The sequence below is a fragment of the Oryzias melastigma genome, linkage group LG1 (genome assembly GCF_002922805.2).
Source record: "Oryzias melastigma strain HK-1 linkage group LG1, ASM292280v2, whole genome shotgun sequence".
NCBI classification, from domain to species: Eukaryota; Metazoa; Chordata; class Actinopteri; order Beloniformes; family Adrianichthyidae; genus Oryzias; species Oryzias melastigma.
In genome coordinates this window covers 20,483,596-20,504,540 of record NC_050512.1, presented here as the reverse complement: position 1 = coordinate 20,504,540, position 20,945 = coordinate 20,483,596, and the positions used below count along the sequence as shown (strand labels likewise).

The window sequence follows — 20,945 nt, the reverse complement described above, 5'->3', positions numbered from 1 at the left end:
ATTAATTTCTCCTTTGTGATAAACTTTGAAACGATGCCACGCTATCCATACATCACTACCAAATCCAAGTTCCTGGGGTCAAAGTTCAGCCTGGTTTAACTTTCAATGTGCGTTCAGTGGCCCCACATTTTGAATGTAGAGCCTGAAGACGGTCATAGAAACTTACGTAGTGATACGTGAACAAAAGTTTTGAACGTGGAAGTCCAAAACACACATTTACATGACTACTATATTACGTTTTTTTTTATTTTTTTGGTGTCATTTTAAGATGGCGACGCTGCGAGAGGTGTGCTACCAGTCTGCTGCTTTATATGAGTTTCTACTCTATTCATTGCCGAGTGCACGTGTGAGCGTAGCTTCAGAAGCATTTGTGTCAAAAATGACATGTCTGAAAAATTATTCTAAATTTTTACCAAAAAGTTACAAGTCATTGCATCTGCAACACAAGTGGAAACCTGACTGGAGATAAAAGGATAAGTGAAGCCAGTCTGACCTTAAAACCCAGAATCCACCTGTATTTCATGACCACTTGTCTTCTGCATCTCACTGCTCGCTCAACAGAACACACTTCAGTCATGTAAAACCTCTAACTTTTCCCAAACTCGCCCTGAGCCCAGAGCCTGCACGATGCCCTCACCCTTACCTTGCCAGAGTCAGGGCTCACATAGAGCTCAGTGCTGGATTGGATTGGACAGGATGGCTGTCTGTCAAAGAGGCGGTCCAATACCTCGATCTGCTGTGGTGAGAACAGCTCCCCTCTCATCTGCTTCCTGAGGAAGTCCCGCCCACTGTGGCCATGCCCGTTTGCCAGTGGCGACTCTTGCAATCCTGGATAAAAAAATAAATAAACAGGGGGGGGGGTAAATGGAAAGATTATAAACAGAGAATGAAATAAAATATTGAAGTGAGAAAATGCAGAGAAGTGTTTATTAGTCTTCATCTGATCAAGAGAAAGTGAAATAAACAATGATAGTAAAATGCAGGAGGCAGAGGTTGATAACATAAATCCCTGAGATTGATGCAAAAAAAGGAGAAAGTGGACCTGAATTAACTCCAGTGAGCTGATTTGGGATTGAGTGATTTCGCTGATAGTGGAGACTCAGAGAAAATGGTATACAAATACAATCCATTACCAAGCAGACAGAGCCTCTCCTTCTTGATCTCTGAAAAGTACAGCCTCCTCTCCTATAAACAGAATTCAGAGTCTCGCTTGTCGTATCACCCATACACACACATGCACACAAATATATATTGCTTTGGTATCAGTATTAGACTGTGAGCTCTCGTTTCCTGCAGTTATTGCAAGGCTGAGGCACTGAACGAGACAATTATAAGAACTCTGAAGAGTCGCGGGCCACAAATGATTAGAAAGGAGAGAACGCAAAAAAAAAGATAAAGAGAAAAAAGGCACAAGGGTGAAAATCCCCTGCTATAGAGCCAATTCGTCGCTCCAAACTGCTCCTGAGAGCTTATTTTAGTCCTGGGGGTCAGTGTGTTTGGCGCGTTTTCAAGTGTGTGTCTGGGTTATGATATGACAGACAGGTGAAAAGGCATGGGAGGGGGCTTTAAATTTATATAAATTTTTCCATTTGGACTGAAAATACTGATTCATTTGTGCCAAACTGTGCTTTTAGAGGAAAAAAAAGAAAAAGACGGGAAAGAACTGGAAGAGAAAAGCTGAGTTTGAAGATTTATCTTTGAATCCCAATCAGTGTTCCCATAAATTTTGTCTTTATTAAAAATTACATATAGCTTATTACCATTTTAATAATGTTAGTAATGTTTTTGGTCCATAAAAGCAAAGTTACTCCTGATATTTCGACTTGCCTTTACCTAACAAATTGTTCTAAAAGTTAAAACTTTTGACTTTCTAAAACAATTGCAATAATTTGTCTTTCTTATTATAAATTTCATTATTTTGGGCCCTGTTTGTATTGTATTTGTACCTCACCTTCCTCCAACAGCACCATGACCCTGAAAGGAATATGAGCGGGATATGAAAATAAATGGATGAATGGATAATTTTTCTGTTATTCTTTAAGTTTCTTAAGATGAGTAAACCAAGTATTATGGAAATACATTTATTTTAGATATCAGACTAAGAAGATTTAAAGACCCGGGCCAATGAAAAATTTGTTTTTGGTGTTCTGATGATGCAGGACATACATATATAAAGAACAGTAAGCTTAAAATTACATTTAGGAGTATTTCTTTTTTCAAAACATTGCAAACCAGGAGCAGACTAAGGCCCAATCCTCCATCTAACCCTGTCTTCTGTATACTATATTCTAACACCAGCTACCTTAATGTCTTTGTTCCCAGCACTCATAAACCCCCTTTGGTCTTCTTCTAGACATCTTGCCTGGCATCCTTCTACCAATGTACATTTACGGTCTCAGACGAAAAATGCCTTGAAAAAGCTTCTAGCAGTCACCTGGAAACTACAATCTCACAAGCTCCCAGCTCCACTCCATTTTTCCACTTCCAGATCCATGTACGTCTCTGTTTTCCTCATCCTAGCTGGCATCTGGCTCAAAATTCTAGGGCTGGATAGCTATCTGGTAATGTTAGTCAGCACCAACAGTCCCGACTACAACAAAGAGTTAAATTTCTAATAAACTACAACCACTCTGCAGAAACTGTGTTTTTGAAAATAATACAGGTTTTTTTTTATTTTAGCAAAAAATGGCATAATCATTCGCCCACTGGACAAGAACACTTTTAGAATAGATCAAACGATGATGGGAGTGGGACTTGAGACAACCTAAAGTGTATTGGCAAAGCTAGTTTACAGTTTAAGACAGTTCTTTTGGTTCAAACTGTGATTAAAGTTTTTTTTTTCAAAGACTTCTGGTAAACCTCATATCTTTTGACAGCATCTATAGTACACAGTGCTGCGCAATTCTACAAAACCTCTATACATTTGCCGTACACAAAACCTCTTTCTCTTGCACTTGATCATAATCTCTCCATCACTTCTGTAGTTTCTCTCTCTCATATAAAGAGGCCAGGAGCAGTGTGAGTGTATGGTCCAGGTCTCTGGTGACAGACCAATCAGAGGGGAGATAAAGGCGGTATGATGCTTTCGCCGGGTAACCCACGGCAACCCATTTAATCCCACCGTCCAGTCCCCATGATGGAATTCAATTGATCAATCATGTAGCTCTGATGGCACCATTTCAGCCAGCTTATTGCTTTCTGCCTTCTCCATGTCACACACCTACATGAGCACACAAACACTGACCCAAAGCCTGCTCCAGCAGAACACCCACAAACAACCACAGAAAACCAAACATAGTGACTGATCGGAATGAAGCTTTACATGCCATAATCAATGTGGTCCAATAGCATGCATAGATTAGTTGTAGGTATGGAAGAGGGTGTGGGCGGGTCGCTTGATTTCCGGCTGCTCTCTTTGTATCCGTAGATGGGTAAAGAAACTCATTGCCGTGACGGGTTAAATCCTATTCACCGTCGGATACTGACACACACACATGTGCACACACACACACCGAAGCCTTCACAGCTGCCTCTATCTCTGTGATTCAGTCTCAGAAGGGAAGCGTTTCTCTTCCCTCTTTTTCAGAGAGGAACAAAACAAACAATGAGCCTTCATTGTTCCCTCCTTTTGCTTTCTTCCTCTCCCTTCCGCCTTCTGTGTCTCCCTTTCCGTCACCAACTTTGCCCCTTTCCCATCAATCAAGAAACAGGTGGAATGATCAGACGCTCGTAAGGGCGAGAGCTGTCACTTGTCCTGCCTGAACCTGCAGAAGATATGAGACCACAAGTGTGTATATTGCACTTGACAGAGATTATCACAGCAGTGCGGCAAGTGTTGCCTGACCTCACAGGACAGACCAGCGGCTGCATGTTTGTGTGTGTAAAAAGTGTGTGTCCTCAGCTGTATGTCCAAAGATCAAAGTTTCGGGAGGTGTTGAGTAAAGCTCCAGCTAAAAGGGTGGAGACTACTCTCTCCTCCATCTCTAGCCTCTTTTATTTGGTAAGCTGCTGCATGTCACAGTGGATGCACAGGGGGGTGAGAGGTCAACTTGGGTAAATGCAATTGAATCAATTTTCACCCAAAAGAGCATTTTGAAGAATTCTTGTAAACTGTATATCTCCTTATATGGGCAGAAAGCAGATCAAAAACGAATAGAGGTTATAAAGTAACCGTTCTCACTTGACTCACCTGTCCTGGAATTCATGTCCATGCTGGGAGTCTACACACATTCATGAGCATTCACACACACAGACACGCGAGTGCGTCTAAAAGTAACTTCAGTGTGTCAGAGAATTGGTAAATGGTACAATAGTCCCCTTTTGGCCCCACAAGTCAAGTTCTTCCATTCACTCCCATTCATTCCCATTCTGTTCCCAGTCACCCTCTACTTCCCTTTGCTTTGGCAAGGGGCACAGGTCACCACAGGGCTTTGCCCCCACACACCCCAAGACACGCAAACCCAGCGATCCTGCCTTTCTGCATTCCCACCACTTACACAGCTGCTGTTTGTGCGTGTGCACACATGGACACAGAGGAGCACAAGCATATGATATGATTTTACATGATATGGTATATTAGGATTATAATATGATGCAAATCAAAATAATACATTTGTATATATTTTATGTATAAGTGCTTTATTTTTGACTATTTTTGTATTGAAATATTTTTGTCATTCAATAAAAAAACACACTTTTTCTTTCTGTTTTGGCATCTTTTTGCCATTGTATTAAAATATTCAGCATACAAATTAAGTCACTAAAATAAAGTCAGCAGAAAAAGTTGATTGTTTGCCTATTGTGCATTTATGTGTGTAAGAATGTTGGAGCCAGCAAGCATATGGGAATGCGTGTATGCGAGAAGCAGGTTTTTTTTTTTGTTCATATGTTTGTCTGTCCATGTCAGTGCATGCTGTTCCTGCTGTCACCCCTCGCTGTGTATGTGTGTCATTATCCAGCGGGGGCTGCTCTAATGGAAGCTGTGATTAGCAATGCTGTTAATTAGACCACAGAGCCAACCGCACAGACCTCTGCCACAGAAACACTGCAGATAAAAAAAATAAAAAAAAAATACAAGCGAAACAGGACGCTAAGCAACCCGGAACCCGGAACGATGCTTTCTGAGTGAAACATGAAGTGAGACAATGTTTTGATTTGAAATTCTAGTACCCAAGATAGAGGCATGAAACATGCAGTGCGGCTTGTAACACGAAGAATAAAGTGATTCTAATTAGATTACAGTACATCTCCCTCAACTGCAGCTCAGTGGACAGAATCCACTCTGAGGACTTTACAGCCAACATTTTACTGCTGTCTTTTATCTATTATTGTTTTCTAGGTGACCACGGGTTTTTTGAAAGGGATTTTGTCACTACATTTTTGTTTTTTAAATTCTTACACTCATAAAATCATACCCCCTATTTTGCTTTTAACCAAATCCTTACTCACCGTATTTTCCACATTGTAAGGCACACTTAAAAGCCTTTAATTAATAATAATTGGAGCTAGCTTAATCACTGTAAAATGTCTTTTGTGGTATCAGTCTGTTTTTATGTGTCTGAAAGTTATGAGAATTGTAAATATGCTAACAAAGCTAACATGACTAAAGCTGCATTCACACTGAACATGATTTATGTGGCAGGGTTGTCCAGTTTAATTGTTAAGTCAATGTACAGACGCAATTTGAGGTTCTGGGGCACGATTCACCGGACGTCTGTCTAGCAGCGGGGCAGCAGACGTGACACATTCCCACTTCAAAAATCTAAAGTTTGGAGAGCTTCATCAACCATTCTGGGACTCAGCTTTGAGCTTGTGACGTTTTGATCAGTGCGTAGAAAACAAATCCAATATAGCTGCTCAATGGGAGGGTTTTCAGCCTGAACTTCCATCAGTTTTCTTAACCACTGGGGCCACAGGTTTGCTGGAGACTGTCGTGGCCATGCCATTGTTGGATGAAGGTGTGATACACCTTGGATAGGTCGTAAGCCCTAATGGAAGCTGGAGCCCAGGGAGCTGGACCAGTCAAGCCTGATACACAAGCATGCCGCCTGGTGAACAGTGTAGTGAGCTAGCGTAGCGAGCTAGCAAGCTCTGCCGGCCCATGGCCGCCGGACCGCGCTATCTCTGCCGGCCACTGGCCAATCCGTGGGAGGTTGGCTGCCAGGCAGGCAAAGAGCCGCTTTGGGGCCTTTGTAGGGGACGCAATTGGTCCAGCTCCATGGGCTTATTATGTTTCTTTTTTATTATTTTCATTGAGACAATAATAATAAGATCCTTTAGTTTGTTTTTTCTTTTTCTCCCTCTGGTTAAAGCGGGACAGAATTTCTTCAAACTGGGCCACGGACAGACAGAAGAAAGGTTTAAATGGTCGTCATCCAGGCACACCTCCTGCTATAGGAGTGAAGGTAGGTATTTATAGGTATTTATTTTCATTCAACTATAGGTGCTCAAAAATGAATATCTACATTCACTTCTACTTCTTTCGTGGACCACTTTTAACAGATTTTATCAATTGCTGACAGGAAACACCCACAAAAGCAGCTTTCAGCTTTGGAGATATCAAAGAACAAATCTATCTGTCACAATTTACCTCTCGTCAAACAATCCATCTCTTTCTTTACAAAGAACATTTTCACTCGGCTAAAATGTTCCCCTCACTCAAAGTGCCATTCTGCCCTAAATATTTTTTACTTCATCTGTCTAGGCAATGATCCTGGGAAGGTCCCTTTTGCTAACTATCAAACTAGAAATAGTTGTTGGACAACTGTGACACAGTTTGAGCTTTTTTAAATCAAATAAAAAAAAATTCAACTTGTGTTATAGTCTATATACTTACTAATTTAGGACCCATATAAACATTAGCAGTGGATCTCATGAACCAAATACAACATATTAACCCAAACTGCAAAGCACAGTAGTGGAAGAATGATGATATGGGCTCATTCACCACAACAGAACTTGGCACCTTGAAGTAATCTAGTTACAAAAAGTCACCTCTCAGTGCTAAAGGAGTTCAGGATCAGACAGGAATTTGCCACAGACGGGTTAAGCATGGCCAGAATGAGCTCAAGACACAAACTTCAAGCTGCCAATTCACAACAGGGTGTATGAAAAGAGAAAAAAAAACAAAGCACAAAGAATAGTTGCAGGAAGCACTCTGATAGTGGTCAGAATTGGATTGGATATTTAAATATTTATTTCAGTTTCTTTATAACTTTACAGTTTATGAGTGTGTCTCTGTGTTTCAGGTGTAAGTATTTCCGTACTGAGCTGGTCGTTTGAATCAAGCATTTCATGGCCTATCAGGGACTCACCTGTCTAGAATCATTTGAAAATTTATCAGCAGTGGGACGAGGAACTTGTATAGTGTGTATGCTTGTGTGTGCTTGTCGGTTTGTGTGTATTTGAGGGAGAGAGAGACTGAAACCAAATGAGTGAGAGAGAGAAATAGCCCCTTGTGGCATTCTGTCACCCCCCCTTCTCACGCCAACATCTGGTGCTGTCTCATTTACCGCAGGAGACCGTCTGTGTGATGGCTTTTTAATGCCACTGACACTGCTGCATACATACACACACACACACATACGCCACCCTGTGCGTCTCTGAGCACACACTCACACAAACCCGTCAAAAGCATGTGAGAATTGCCTACACGCAGACAAACAAATCCTCCACTTCTCTCTCAGCTTGCAACATTGATCCAGTATGACAGCATAAATGATCAATAGTGCATGAATAAACTAAGTTCTCAGGTAACTCTCCAGTGAAGCACTGTTAGTAAACAAATGTGGGGTTCTCAATAAAGACGTTTGAACATTACAAATGCACAAACACACATATCTGACATTCAGGATTTTTCTACTTGCAACTTTGTAGGAGTTTTTCATGCTTTTTATCTCCATTAAATCAGACTGTTTTAATGTTTACACTGTATGGTCTCTTGTAGCACACAATTATTAATGTAGGTTAAAAAAAAACATGCAGCCAGAATTTTCTGTGAGAATATTAACTTTTTTTGTGTAGCTTTTATGTCATGCAAACTATATGTTTTGTCTTTCATTATATTATTTTTTAATAGTGAAACCATAAAAAAGCTAACCAAAAAGAGGCGAAAAAAAAAACTCAAACAGGATGGATTCCCCATTTAAATATTTAATAAATATACCAGGGGCGGAGCTAGAGGGGGAAAGGTGGAATTCTGCCTCCTCAGCAAAAAGTTTTGCCTGCACTTCCCCAATTTTTGGGTCAATATTTATATCATTTTTGAAAAATATATTTTTTTTCAAGCAGCATTTTAAATGAAATCTTGAGTCCTTGAAATTAGCATTCTGGCTTTAGCCAAAATCCTTGCTATGGCAAGAGGAAATTCTTAATTTTGGAAGACTCAAAATGACGTTATCAATAAAAAAAATGTTTGAAACACATATTTCAAATCTTTTAATTTGTAAGGGCCTTCCACTGCACTGTTCTCATTTACCATCCTTCAATAGTCTTCTGCACCCACATATAAAATCGGTAGAAAAAGAAGGAAGTCATCGTGTTATTTTGAAAAGTAGACGGATTTTAGAGAGTAGAAAGTGTATTTTTTGCGAGTTGTGATTCAACTGCTTTTAAACTTTAAACTCCCTTAAAGAGTCGATGCTGCCTGGACTCTAATCATTAAAAACTACAGTTGTTGCAAACCAAAACGGAATGCTCACCTTCGTCTCTTTTCCTCTTGCCAACATCAGCTGCAGAGCTGATCCCCAGGATGCCACTGATGGAGTATGAGGAGCCCGCCGAGTCGCTGGTCACTGCAGGGACCTGCGAGGCGGCCACGGATGTCGCTGCAGACAAACCACACGGAAATCGGAAAAAAGTCAGTGGACACGTTTATTATCAGTTTGGGCTTGGAGCATTTTTTATTTAATTTAATGATAAATAAACTATTGTAAAGAAGTATTATGCTAAATATGTTAAAATGCTCTTTATTTTTCTAATTAAACAAGAATTGCAGCATCATCACATGTGTCTTTAGCCATGGAACTGAAATGAAGACAACCCAGTCAAGTTCTTGACTCATAATTTTTTTTCATGGATCCCTTTAGGGATTTAAAGCTGGTACATTTTTTACCAGGCTTTACAAATGGTTTTACAAACTTAAATGCATAGAATCTATTTATGGAGACGTGCATAGCCTTTGTGTAAATTGTGCAGATGCACCTCAGACGTCCTGAAACTGGACTGCAAAGTCATTGAGGATTGGTGCTTCTCCGTTCGTTTGCTTGGTTTTAGTCATGCTTTCTGTTTGAGTTTTACGATTTTCATTAAGTCACTGTCAAACCAGGTTTCAGTTAAGATTTTTATGTGTTTTTTTCTGTTTATGGAATAACTCTCAGCTTATTAGTCATCTGTTTTGCTACCCCTTCTGTTGTCCCTTGTTTTGGGTTTTTACAGTTTCAAATTTTCGTCTTTAAATGTTGCCATTTTTGAGCTCATTTATTTTTAGGTGTTGTCTTAAATCACATCTTCTGTATTTTGATCTTCCATCCCTTTTTCCTGAAAAACTGAGGCAATAGAGACAGGTCTTTGCTGGTCTTTTGCTTCTTGTTGTCTCCTGTTCTGATCTTCTCCCTGGAGAAGTCGAGTTCCTAGCTGGGCAACAAAGCGACATACTTGTCACCGCCTTAGAGACACACACATACACAGCAGGAATTCTCCTGACACAACTGAACACACTGAAACATACAGTCACTCACTCTTTGATCCCTTATCTGAGCCCCTGTAAGCGGACGGCGGGCTGAGTGACAGTGCGGTATCCCAGGAGGGACAGAAAGGTGTGGCAGCAGACATCCTAATCCTCTCTCCCAGCAGACCAACCCAAACACAAGAAGGCAAAACCGAAAGAGGAATAAGGAGTGAAACGACAAACTGAGGGATCAAAGTCCCCTTCAGCTGCACTCCTTCACTAACGGCGTGGAGAGTGTAATGAATGCATATCCCTTCTTTTACCATCACTTGATTTAGCACTTCAATTATCTGATTTTTCTTTCTCTTTCTTTTCACCCTTTTTCTATCAGAACGTAACGCTCTTACTCTGCAAATCCAAATGTTCAATTTTCCGCCTGGGACTGGGACCCATTTATCTGTGTAATCTGAAAGCGAGCGCGCGTGTGTGCGTGCATCTGAGTGCGTCTGCTAGATGTGAGTAGTAGGCAGGAGTCAGGGAGCATCGTGTGTAAAATTAATTTAGATTAATAGACAATGTGTGATTATGAAGATATGAGAGACACCAAACACAATCCACCAGAGAGGAAAGAGGAAAAGAGGGAAGAGGGAAGGTTCTTATTACTACTCTGAGGAGTAAAAAGAAACGATTCAGTCATGATTGTAATAGATGTAGGCTATTGATGGAGGAAGAAAGTGGTAAAATATGTTATTTAAATATAGAGAACTCTTCAAATGATCCATTTTTTTGGCATTATACATGTTATACACAAAAGATCTGAAAATTAGCCCTCATCTTGAAGTTAATTTCATGATTTTGCCATGACTCAAGGAATCAAGCTTCATGAGGCTGTTTTATGTTTTAAATTTGTTTTTATGTCTTTAATGGTTTTAGTGTTTTTTAAATTATATAATGTATTCTGCTTTCCTTGTGTGCATCACTTTGAGCTCCTTAGCTGATGGTGGAAGGTGCTCCAGAAATTAAATGAAATGGCACATAGGTCTCTTGTTTTCCGTGTCTGAGCTGGCATCTGGCTCAGAACTGTACAGCTGGATAGCTCTATACCTCGCCATTGTTGTTGTCCCGGCAATGTTAGGTTGAGGGTGTGAGGGCTGTAAGCTAGTGGGAAACAGATGGATGACATCCACAACTCTGAGGTTTATTTTAAACGCCACTCTGCAGAAACTATGTCCCAGAAAACGACACAAGTTTTTTTTTTTTTGTCTAAAAACAGCATAACTAAAAGACCACTGAGAATACTAATAAAGTAGCTCAAATTATGATCAAAGTAGGACTTTGAAAGGTTGCCAGCATGTTGCAGAGCCATACAACCACACACTCACCTAAGGACAATTCAGAGATACTAAATTACCTACAAACCATGTGTTTGGAGAGAAAACCAGACTACCTAGAGAAAACTCACAGAAGTATGGGGAGAAAATGCAAACATCACACCGAAAGATCACAGTTAGTGGTTGAACCATGGCTTTCTCAGTATGAGGCCAAGGTGCTAATAACTGCACCACCATGCAGCCCAGGATAATATTTGTTTTTCTATTTACTCTCAACTCTGATTACTTTCTCAATATATCACTTTTGTATTTCTTGCATTTAAAATATATACATTTACATTTTTACAAGACCAATTTGATGATTTTTTCAATAAACATTAAACTTTAAGTTAAGATTTTTGTTGTTCAGCAAACCAGAAGGAGCTTGGGCATACCTTTACCTACACATAGATACAAAAAAACCTAAATCGTCCAAACTATCAAGACTTTTTCCATATTGCACTTTTACATTCATCAGTGTCCACAGACACACACAATAAAAACTTTTTTTAACTGATAATCTTAGCTTTTTCGTTGGGAATCATGATTTGACAGAAGTAACCTACCTAAGCTGTGAGCCGACACTGAGCCCGTTTGACCGGGCTGCTGCTGAACCTTAGTCCGAATGATCCTGCAGAAGGAGAGAGGAGATATTAGTGTGTGTGAAGTGGCTTGTGTGAGAGACTCTGAGTGACAGAGGGAACACGACCGTCGTGGGAGCAAAGCTGAGCGTGTGCGTATGTGTGTTGTGTAAAGTGGCTGAGGCTGGCTGACATGGCAGAGGGGCCTCACACTTCCTGCTTGGCTGCTCATGCAAGTCTTCTCTTCCTCTTTCCTTTCTTCTCCTTTCCTCCCCTTTTCCTCTCCTCTCATTTCCTTTCCTGCATTTTCTTTTCTCCCGTTTCCTTTTGTGTTTGTTTCTTTCCTCACCCCCCCTCCGCACACACACACACACTTCCATTCCCTTTTGTCCACTTCTTTGGCTCAATTCTTCTCTCTCTTATTTCACTATCCCTCCCTCTTTCACTGCCTCTGTGCTCAGGGGAAAGGATTGTCATTGTACCATCATGTTGAACCACTGAGCTGCAGCCACTTCATGCATATGGAGACTATCGCCTCTTTGCAAATCTCCTTTACACTCCCATACTAACAAAAATGTAAAACACACGGATATATTGCTGTCTGAATTCAGTACTGATGTCTGCAGGTTGCTCGCCGTGGTACCTGTTGATGGAGCTGACGCTGGGGACGCTGTCGTTGTCGCAGACCCTCTCGGCGAGGAGTCTGTCCCGGATCTCCCAGGCAAACATGGTGGGGTTTTGGCGTTTGTAATCGGCAATCTTGTCGACCACTTTGGGTGTAGCAACCTTTGGTTTGGAGCCGCCGATCACACCGGGCCGGATGCTGCCCGTCTCATAGTACCTGCCGACCACAGCGAAGGAGTTACTCAAACTACTTTGAGATAGAAACACAAAACCTTATTGAAACTACAGAATAAAAAGAAATCACATTTTTTGGACGGCAACATTTCATAAACTACCTTTGCATGTCAATCAACATGAATGCATCAAATTCATAACATGAAGAAACTCCTGCTGCTCTGCAGAAACTATGTCCTAAAAAACATGTTTTTTTTTATTTGAGCTAAAAACAACACAATTATAACTAAAAGACCACTGAAAGCTTTTAAAATCGATCGAGAGATGAATTGAAACTTCAGAGTAGTCAGTAAAATTACCCACAGCAGGTGTGAAGGAAATATTCTGCTTATTGAATAAATCCGTTGAAAAAACATGAGAGGTAAAGAAGTCCACTTAAATCCTAGTTTTTGCCAGAACAAGTTAGTGGTTGCTTAGTGACATGAAAGGTTTTACAAGGAATTCACCTTTGAGTCATAGATGGATGGAGTAAGACTGCGCTCATTTACCGTCTTTGATTACACTCTCTCACAACCCCAAGCTAACATTAGTGGTGCAACAAAAATGGCGAGCAATAGTGAAACTATCCAGCCATACAGCTTTTAGCCAGATGCCAGCTCTGATGAGGACGTGGATCTATTTGACTGTGAATGGATGTATCAAAATGGAGCGGAGAGAGCTTGTGGCCGGCCGAGTTTAAGTTGTACGTGACAATTTCAAGCTTTTTCAAATTTCAATTTGTTCGTTTGATTTACCATGATTTGAATAAAAAATACTTAGAAACACAGTTTTAATCTTAATTGTATTTATATATGTGCTCCATCATCAGAAAAATGCTACCAGAACATGTCAAAAACACAATTTTCATCGGAGCAGCTCTAATAAAAAAAGCTTAACCTCCAGTTTCTATTTGATGCCCCATCAATGGTAAAAAGGTTCAGACTCCCTGTCTCTGCCTCAAGTTTAATTCTTAAAAACCTATCAAACGTTGTAGTTCCTCAAAATCTTCAGGTGGTGGCAGATATTTGAAGCTAGCCGATTCTCATTGACTGTGACGTAATTCCAAAATAAATCAACTTTTTGCAATCTGTTTTCAGAAATCTTTGTCTTTTTCATTTAATTTGTTGGTTTTAAAAAGATCAAATTTGTGCAAATAGGCGTAGCTTTGATTTAATTGGCAAGTGTATGGTCCTGTTGGTAAACCTAACAAAAGTCTCACTTTATTCTGTGTCCTCTAGCCTGTTTTAAGAATGTTATTGAACCAAGCAGAGTAACCTCCCTGTCCCATTTTAGGCTTAACTTTTAAAATTCAGAGTCCTAGAGAAGATGTCTAAAATTGACTGTTCATTGTACAAGACAATGTCCCTTCAAAGACGATGATTTCTACAAAGTTTGACAGTTGAGCTCCCATCAGTGTGATAATGTGTGTGAATGTATGTATGGGACTGTGACTGTAAAGTGCTTTGGGCCTTCTAAGTAGTTATAAAGCGCTAATTAGATTTATGCCATTTATCTTGTGCCCAAAAAAATACTATTTAAAACCAAATTTAAGTCAAGCTATTCATAATTTGCTATCATTAACTAAAATGTATTGTGGGAAAAAGTAATGTGTCTGTAGTTCTTTTTAATGAAGCTCAAGCACAGAATAACTTTATAATTCTCCAAAACATACTTTACTTGCAGCATAAAGTCACTAATTATATTTTCAAAGAATTAATATTTTGTGTTGAAAGTTGTTTTTTTTATTTTACCTGACAATTTTTCAACAAATAAAAGAGCTTTTTTTAATCAAAATAAATAAACTTTTGAACATTTACACTGAGTTCTCTGCATGCTGTAAAACTGCAAACTTCGGCAATAAGGATTTGGACTAAGATGAGCAGCACAAAAGAGCAACTGTACACCTCATTTTCTCCTGCTCATGGTAGCAGTGTTCCACTTTTTATTTCAGCTTCTCTGTTTTTGAGTTCTGGAGAAAAAGAATGACCTCACAAATCAGTGTTCATTTTACCAGGAAATTATACATTTAGCATAGTTGTACGAACATTTGTGCAACTACATAGTTCATTTGAACTGTTTGTAGGAAATTAGGGAGTCTTGTTAAACTTATGAACTAAAAAATTTACATTTCTATTAAGTCATTGCAGTCGTTTTCAGTGTAACTGTAGTTGTTACATCAACAAAGCTAAAATTGCTATTTTTTTATAGGTGTACCTACATATTTTTGCAATTCTTGGCAGCTTTTGTAAAATTTCAAGTAATAAAAAGCAGCTTCTCACGCAAATCCACCCTTATAATAACACTTCTTTGAGAATAAATGACTGTTTAGGTCAAATTTTTGTTTTGCTATTGTAACTTTTTTTTGCATCAAGATCTTTTTTAAGCTAAAACTTAGCATCTGTACTCATAAATTATTTTCATCTAAAGCTCTTAATCACCACCCTCTTTTTTATTCCATGCTTGGACATAACTGATACCTTGGACAAAGTTTAATTTTATTTGAAAAATATAACTATTTTAAACTTTCTCAGGTTTTTACTGTTGCAGCTTTTTGATGCCTTCAATTCACACACTTCAGAAAAACGCTGTGTCGTGACACCACAGCCACATGCGCATCCAGGTGACATAAATCCCTCTCTGCAAGTTACATAAGGTTCTGATAGAACTGAAAATACTGACTTCAGGTAAATACCTTAACTGTGACCAAATATTTTCCAAACCTCGATCTGTCACTTTGCTATGAGAGGGTTTCTATAAACACAGACATAAGCGGAGAGGCGCTTCGTGTCCACCATGGCTATTTCATGAATGTATTTGCATGCAGAAGGGGCATGGGGGCAGGGGGTAGGAGGACCACAAGCGCGCCACACAGCGTGTAGGAGAAAAGGGGGATGCTGTGTGTGTGTGGATGCAAGCTGTCAGTCAGTCTTAAACCTGCTGCTCCCTCTCCACTGTACGGTGGAGTAATCCGTTCCGTGTAGACGTGGGTACCTGTAAATGTGCACCTCCTTGTCTTTCCTCCTGTGTTTGAGGGTGTGCACGTAAGTGTGTGTGTGTGTGCTACTCACAGCAGGAGCGTGAACACAGCTAAAGGAAGAAAAAAACTATCTATTTCCAAATGGAAAACTATTTAAATTATTCACAGCTGAATCATTGATGAATAAACGTGCGTAGTTATTGATATCCTGCGCAACCATGAGCCAACAACACACACACACACACACAGGGTGGTAGAGTTGCTGTTTTTGTTCTACTGGCACCAAAGAGACAGAGAGAAGAGGATAAAACAACCCTCCCTCCCTCCTTCCATCCCTCGATCCCCTGTCCTCCCCCTCACAGTAACGCTTCAGTGAGTTGAACGGCCAGGAAAGGGGAGAAAGAAAGAGATAGAGAGAAAAAGACAGAAAAAGAGTAAGAGAAGGAGAGGCATGGGAGAACAATGAGCAACACATTTTTTGATATAGCTGAGGGTCTCTGTAGCTAATCCTTTGCCCTCTGTCCCCTCAAATGGTCTCTCTGTCTTTATTCATTTCTCTCTTTGCCGCACTCTTCTCCTTTAACACGCCTTTTTCCCTTCTGATTGTGCTCCTTGTTCCTGCCTTTTTTTCCCATTCTCTATCACAGGAACTTATAAATATATATGTGTGCAGATTTTTTCTTTTTTCTAGAAGTCCAGCTATTCTTTTGGGGCTAATTCCAAAAGGTGATGAATCTTTTTTTTTTTCTTTTTATGTCTGCCTCTTTTTCTTTCTTCAAGGTGTGCAGGGAGTTATTCCCATAATTTCAATAAAAACACACTGAAAGAGAATCAGGCAGGTAAAACAAAACTTTAACAGATTTTTTTTTAGGGTTGAATGAGAAAATGGAAAAAGAAAAACTCATGGAAATGCAATGTAGTCGACAGAGAGAGTTGGGTAACAAGAAGGAAAATAAGAGTAAAGTTAAACGGAGGAAGATATTTCAAAACGTTTGTGCAGGACAGAAAAGCAGACATGACTCTGAGACAGTCTGTGTTCCTTTTTGACATATTGAGCCAGCATGGATTAAAAACACACACATACATGCATTTGCAAGAGTAAAAGTTTCCCATTGTAACAAAAATTTAAGTTCTTATTGACAAACCAGTAAAAACAATTTGCATGAGATACATATTTTCTTACTTAATGTGGGTCAAATAAATAACTTTTATTGTTTTTTGTTTTTATCTTTTAAGTATAAATATATGTTCTGACCCCATTTGTTACACCACCATAGTGGAACTGGTTGCTAAAATAATCATGCATTTTGTACCAAATTTGATGTAACAAGATGAGATCTAACTTCCTGTTTTAATTACACAAAATATTGGTTGTTCCTAAGCCACTCCCCCCCCCTTCCTGTATTCAGTGTTGGGTTATTAGGCTCTCCTTAACTTGTTCTTTTTTCCTTGTTTTCCTTTTATTTGTTTGGCGCTTGCTCTCCCTCTCCCCGTTCTGCTTTATTGTCCGGTGGGAGAGGTGGGTGTCATGTCACGTTAGCAACATGAATGCTCATTTTATCTCAAATATGCCCAATATCCTGTTGAGTTCTGCTGTGCAAAAATCTGAAAACTATAAATATGTTGACGTTTTATTTTAATGTAAGGATTAGCTGATCTCCCTCTACCTCTCACTCTCTTGTAGGAGCTAAGACGGCCCGCTAACACTGATTTTTGTTTCTTTTCTTTTTGGAAAAATTGTCAGTCCGTTAGGAGAGATCTGCGATAAATGGAGGTCCAAGGGTCCTGCTGTGTCTCAACGATTTCTATTTCCTTAAACACAACTCAGAAGCAATCCGGTTACATTGACATGGATGTACTTTAGGATTCTCTGTCAGAAAAGCACATCAACCACAAGAAAATCCAAGATTTATATATAAAATATGTATAATATAGATGTGATATACATCATCTGTAGATACCCCTCAAATTTAAGGACTGTATGATGTGCATGAACAGCCCCTATTGATGAGACTGGGGCAAACAGACATTGACTATTTTTGAGTGTACGGCCGCCATCTTTACAAATGGCTGCCATTTTGGATTTTTCTCCTGGCGAACATGCTTTTCTGACAGAAGGAATCATCAGCGCCAAATTTGGCGCTTGTGCCACAACATGCATGATGAAAATTTAAGGAAAAAGAAGGTAAATGCTATAGTGTGTTGAATCATCTGGTTGTCAAACTGAAAATCATCCCACACAGTCCTTATCTGACTCCTTTGGGATTGATCTTAAATGCATTCATGACTGATTTGTTTTCTAAAAAACTCATAATTTCTATTTATTTTTAATTATCAAGTTTTCCAGCCTGATCATAGAAACGCTATATTTGCTTTACACCTTTATAATAAAAAGATACAATCATTGCTCTTAGTTTAAACCATTAAAACTGCAACTGTGACACCAAATCAAATTGGGTTAAATGTCCCACTACACAGCTCTTCATGGGTATCTATAGTGGTTACAGGATGTATCATGGATGGATGGATGGATGGATGGCTCTAGTAAAAAGAATGTTTCCTAAGAAGACAAGTTTTTTTTTTCAACTCTATGCTAAAATCCATCACAAAGACTTTCATCATTTGCCCTTTCTGCCTTGTATTTCATTGCTGAGGCACTTTTATTTCCATTTATTTACTAAACAAACCTGCTTGATCCCTTTCAGGGTCACACAGTTACTGGAGCCTATCCCAACCACAGTTGAATTGCCAGCCCATCACAGAACCTACACTTTTACTTGAATTCTTAAAATCTTTTCTTTTTAAAATTCAAGCCTTCTACATTGCCTTCTTGGGTTTTAACTGGTTATTTTGTAAGTTGTTTTAGTGGAAGAATCATCATAATGATCAAATGTAAATGGAAAGTAGACAACCCACAACCTACATGAATCGTTTATTATATAAATGGCAAAAAAAAGGTTAAATATACACCGAAAAAAGTGAAACATTGGAAGAATTAGCAAAAGTTGCATTTAAAAATATTTGTTTATTTCAAATTACATTTTTGAGTTGAGTTAACCATCAACTCAAAATGTGTATTTGATACAAACTAATAATTTTAAATGTAAAAAATAACAGAACTTTTGCAAATTGATCTACTACTTTTTTCAGTGTACTTAGATTTTTATGTGTTTTTATGTGTTTGTTTTTTTGTTACCTGCCCAGTATTTTGCTGACGCATCCATGGCTGACCCTTAGTTGGCGTGAGATGTCGCAGGGCCGAACTCCTTGATGGGCGAGTTCTACTATTCGCTGCCGGACTACGTCTGGGAGGGGCCTGCCGTTTACGAACACTCCCCCAAGCTGGTTCACTCCACCATGTCCTGTAAACAAACAAATACAACCTCAAATAAGCAAAACTTGGAACACGTGAAGATGTTACATTTTATTACTTTAGTTTATGAATAAGGATCACAAAGAAAGGAAACATCCAACTGGAAAAAGTAACTTTTCTACAAAAAATAGCCTTTTTTTTAGAAAATAAATAGAGGAAAAGCAAGTAGGATAAATGAATTAGTAACGATCTCTCCAGCACAAAGTTGATTTGCTGCAGAATCAAAAAAGCTCATGGATTTCAGGTAAAAATAGGTAAACTCCCTTAACTCTCACACGGACTGGTGCCTTTGTGGATCGTTCAGAACTTTTTATACAATAACCCCACAGCTGTTAGCTCCCACCAGCAGTAGATTTGTTATCTCAAATGCATCTCATCACCCTCTTGCTTCTCATTTATCTTGCTCAGCATAATACCACAATTTGGGCCGCTCCAACGAGCAAACTTTGAGCTTTTTTCACCAGGGGCAGCCTGGGCTAAGATTTTGAGCAAATGAAGGGATTTCAATTAATTATTGACAACGGCCTGCCCCGTACTGAAGGATACACTAATATTCCCCCTGAGGGATAAAAGGATGAAAGTATAGCAGGATGTTGATATAAAAAAGACTGGTATACACAAGAACAGAACAAAGAGATGCTGAGCCCCAACATAATTGAATAACCTTCCGGAAACGGGGTTTTTAGGCACTGTTTTGGATTATTCTGTTTCAGCCAAAAATATTGAGAAAACCACGACAGCCTATTAGAGAGCTGCAAGAGATTTATTGATTTTGACTGACAGATTTAAGCAGAAAAATACAACAGAGGTGTGATGTAGAGATAATGTGAGTTTTGTAAATATTTAAGTTAGTTTCCAATTTAAAGTAAATCAAGTTGAAAAATTCAGAGCTGCAGTAAATATTTAAAGGAAATCTTGCAAAAAAATGAAGGATACAAAGAGTTGTTTGATGAAAGACTAATAGAGACACTAAAAAACAAGTCGTTCTTCCTCTCCCTTGTGTATGTTACTGTATATATGTGAATCTCACCAAAGGCAAAGTGTAAATCAACTAGAATGTCTCTGCCGTTTAATCCACTAGCTTTTGTATTAACATAGTGATTACGTCTTTAGGGGAAACGCACACTCTCTCACATACACACTAATCCTTGCTGTGGGGGTAATAGATTTTAAACACATAACCCCAGCAGGGACACTGCCGAAAACACCAAGCTGTCAGCTGAACTAGCCTGTCCTGCTCCTTTTTTTTTTTATTAGCATAAGTTAAAGAAAAAAATCTCCAAAAACGACTTTCTTTGGTTCACACCTATATAGGTCAGCGCAAGGCTGACAAATAAAAAAAATGCAAAATTCTAAGAGTGACATTTTTCAAAAACTAATGGGGATGATCACTCTGGTTTTTCTTTTTTTTCTTTTTTGGGATTTCTAGATGGAAGAAGCCTCATTATGCAGATGCCAGCTGTGGACAGCACCGTTTAAAAACGCAATCACTCTTTACAAAAGACCGCAATCTATAGGTAGAATAATCCTCATGCATCACCCCAGATAAAAATGGCTGCCATGAGGAAAAACAGGAAAGAGAAAGCAGCTTGAGCTTCCGAAACAACATGAAACGACGAGCTTAGTGTCCTAAAAAATATATAAATCCAGCTAAAATATAAAAATTGCACTTTGTAGCTCAAATTTCTTGGGTGTCACATGTTCAACTGATCCCCTTTAAAGGTCAAGGAGAACAAATTCATCTTTCAAGATCAGTTTTTTACATGACAAATTGTCTGCACTGTTACTAACTTTTATTAGGTTCTACCCAACAGCTGAAGAAGTTTAAAAGCCTTTGAAAAAATATCAAAGAGAGCATGGAAGTTCTGATATGAAAGGGAAGGTGCATTTTTTCTGACTCTTTAAAACTGAGATTTAGGTCACATATTTTTGGCTAAATTCTGCACATTTGAAAGTTTTTTTATGCTTTTTCCTTGCTGATGTGGGACTAAGAGTGCAGATGAAGAGGATAAGTCCTGCAAAATAAGGTTTGCACATATATTTAAAATATCCAGGAGTCAGACAGCTTGAATAGAAGCCGGTGTTAATCCAGAGAACCTTGAATGCCACTGCTGAAAAATGTGGACTGTCTGTCTTTTCG

At 39.1% G+C, this 20,945-nt stretch overlaps 1 protein-coding gene across 4 annotated transcripts in view; it reads right to left on the bottom strand.

The window, feature by feature from the left end:
* The window catches only part of pax5 (paired box 5), a 57,407-nt gene that overhangs the window by 27,636 nt on the left and 8,826 nt on the right, over nucleotides 1-20,945 (bottom strand). For 2 of the 4 annotated variants that reach the window (XM_024290174.2, XM_036212968.1), the window contains exons 2-6: nucleotides 18,629-18,794; nucleotides 12,262-12,459; nucleotides 11,604-11,668; nucleotides 8,700-8,825; nucleotides 644-828 (exon numbers count right to left, since the gene is read on the bottom strand). In XM_024290174.2, the coding sequence (XP_024145942.1) occupies nucleotides 644-828; nucleotides 8,700-8,825; nucleotides 11,604-11,668; nucleotides 12,262-12,459; nucleotides 18,629-18,794 (740 nt within the window). The remainder of the gene's footprint in view (nucleotides 1-643; nucleotides 829-8,699; nucleotides 8,826-11,603; nucleotides 11,669-12,261; nucleotides 12,460-18,628; nucleotides 18,795-20,945) is intronic. The other 2 variants (XM_024290175.2, XM_036212969.1) reach the window with 1 other exon arrangement.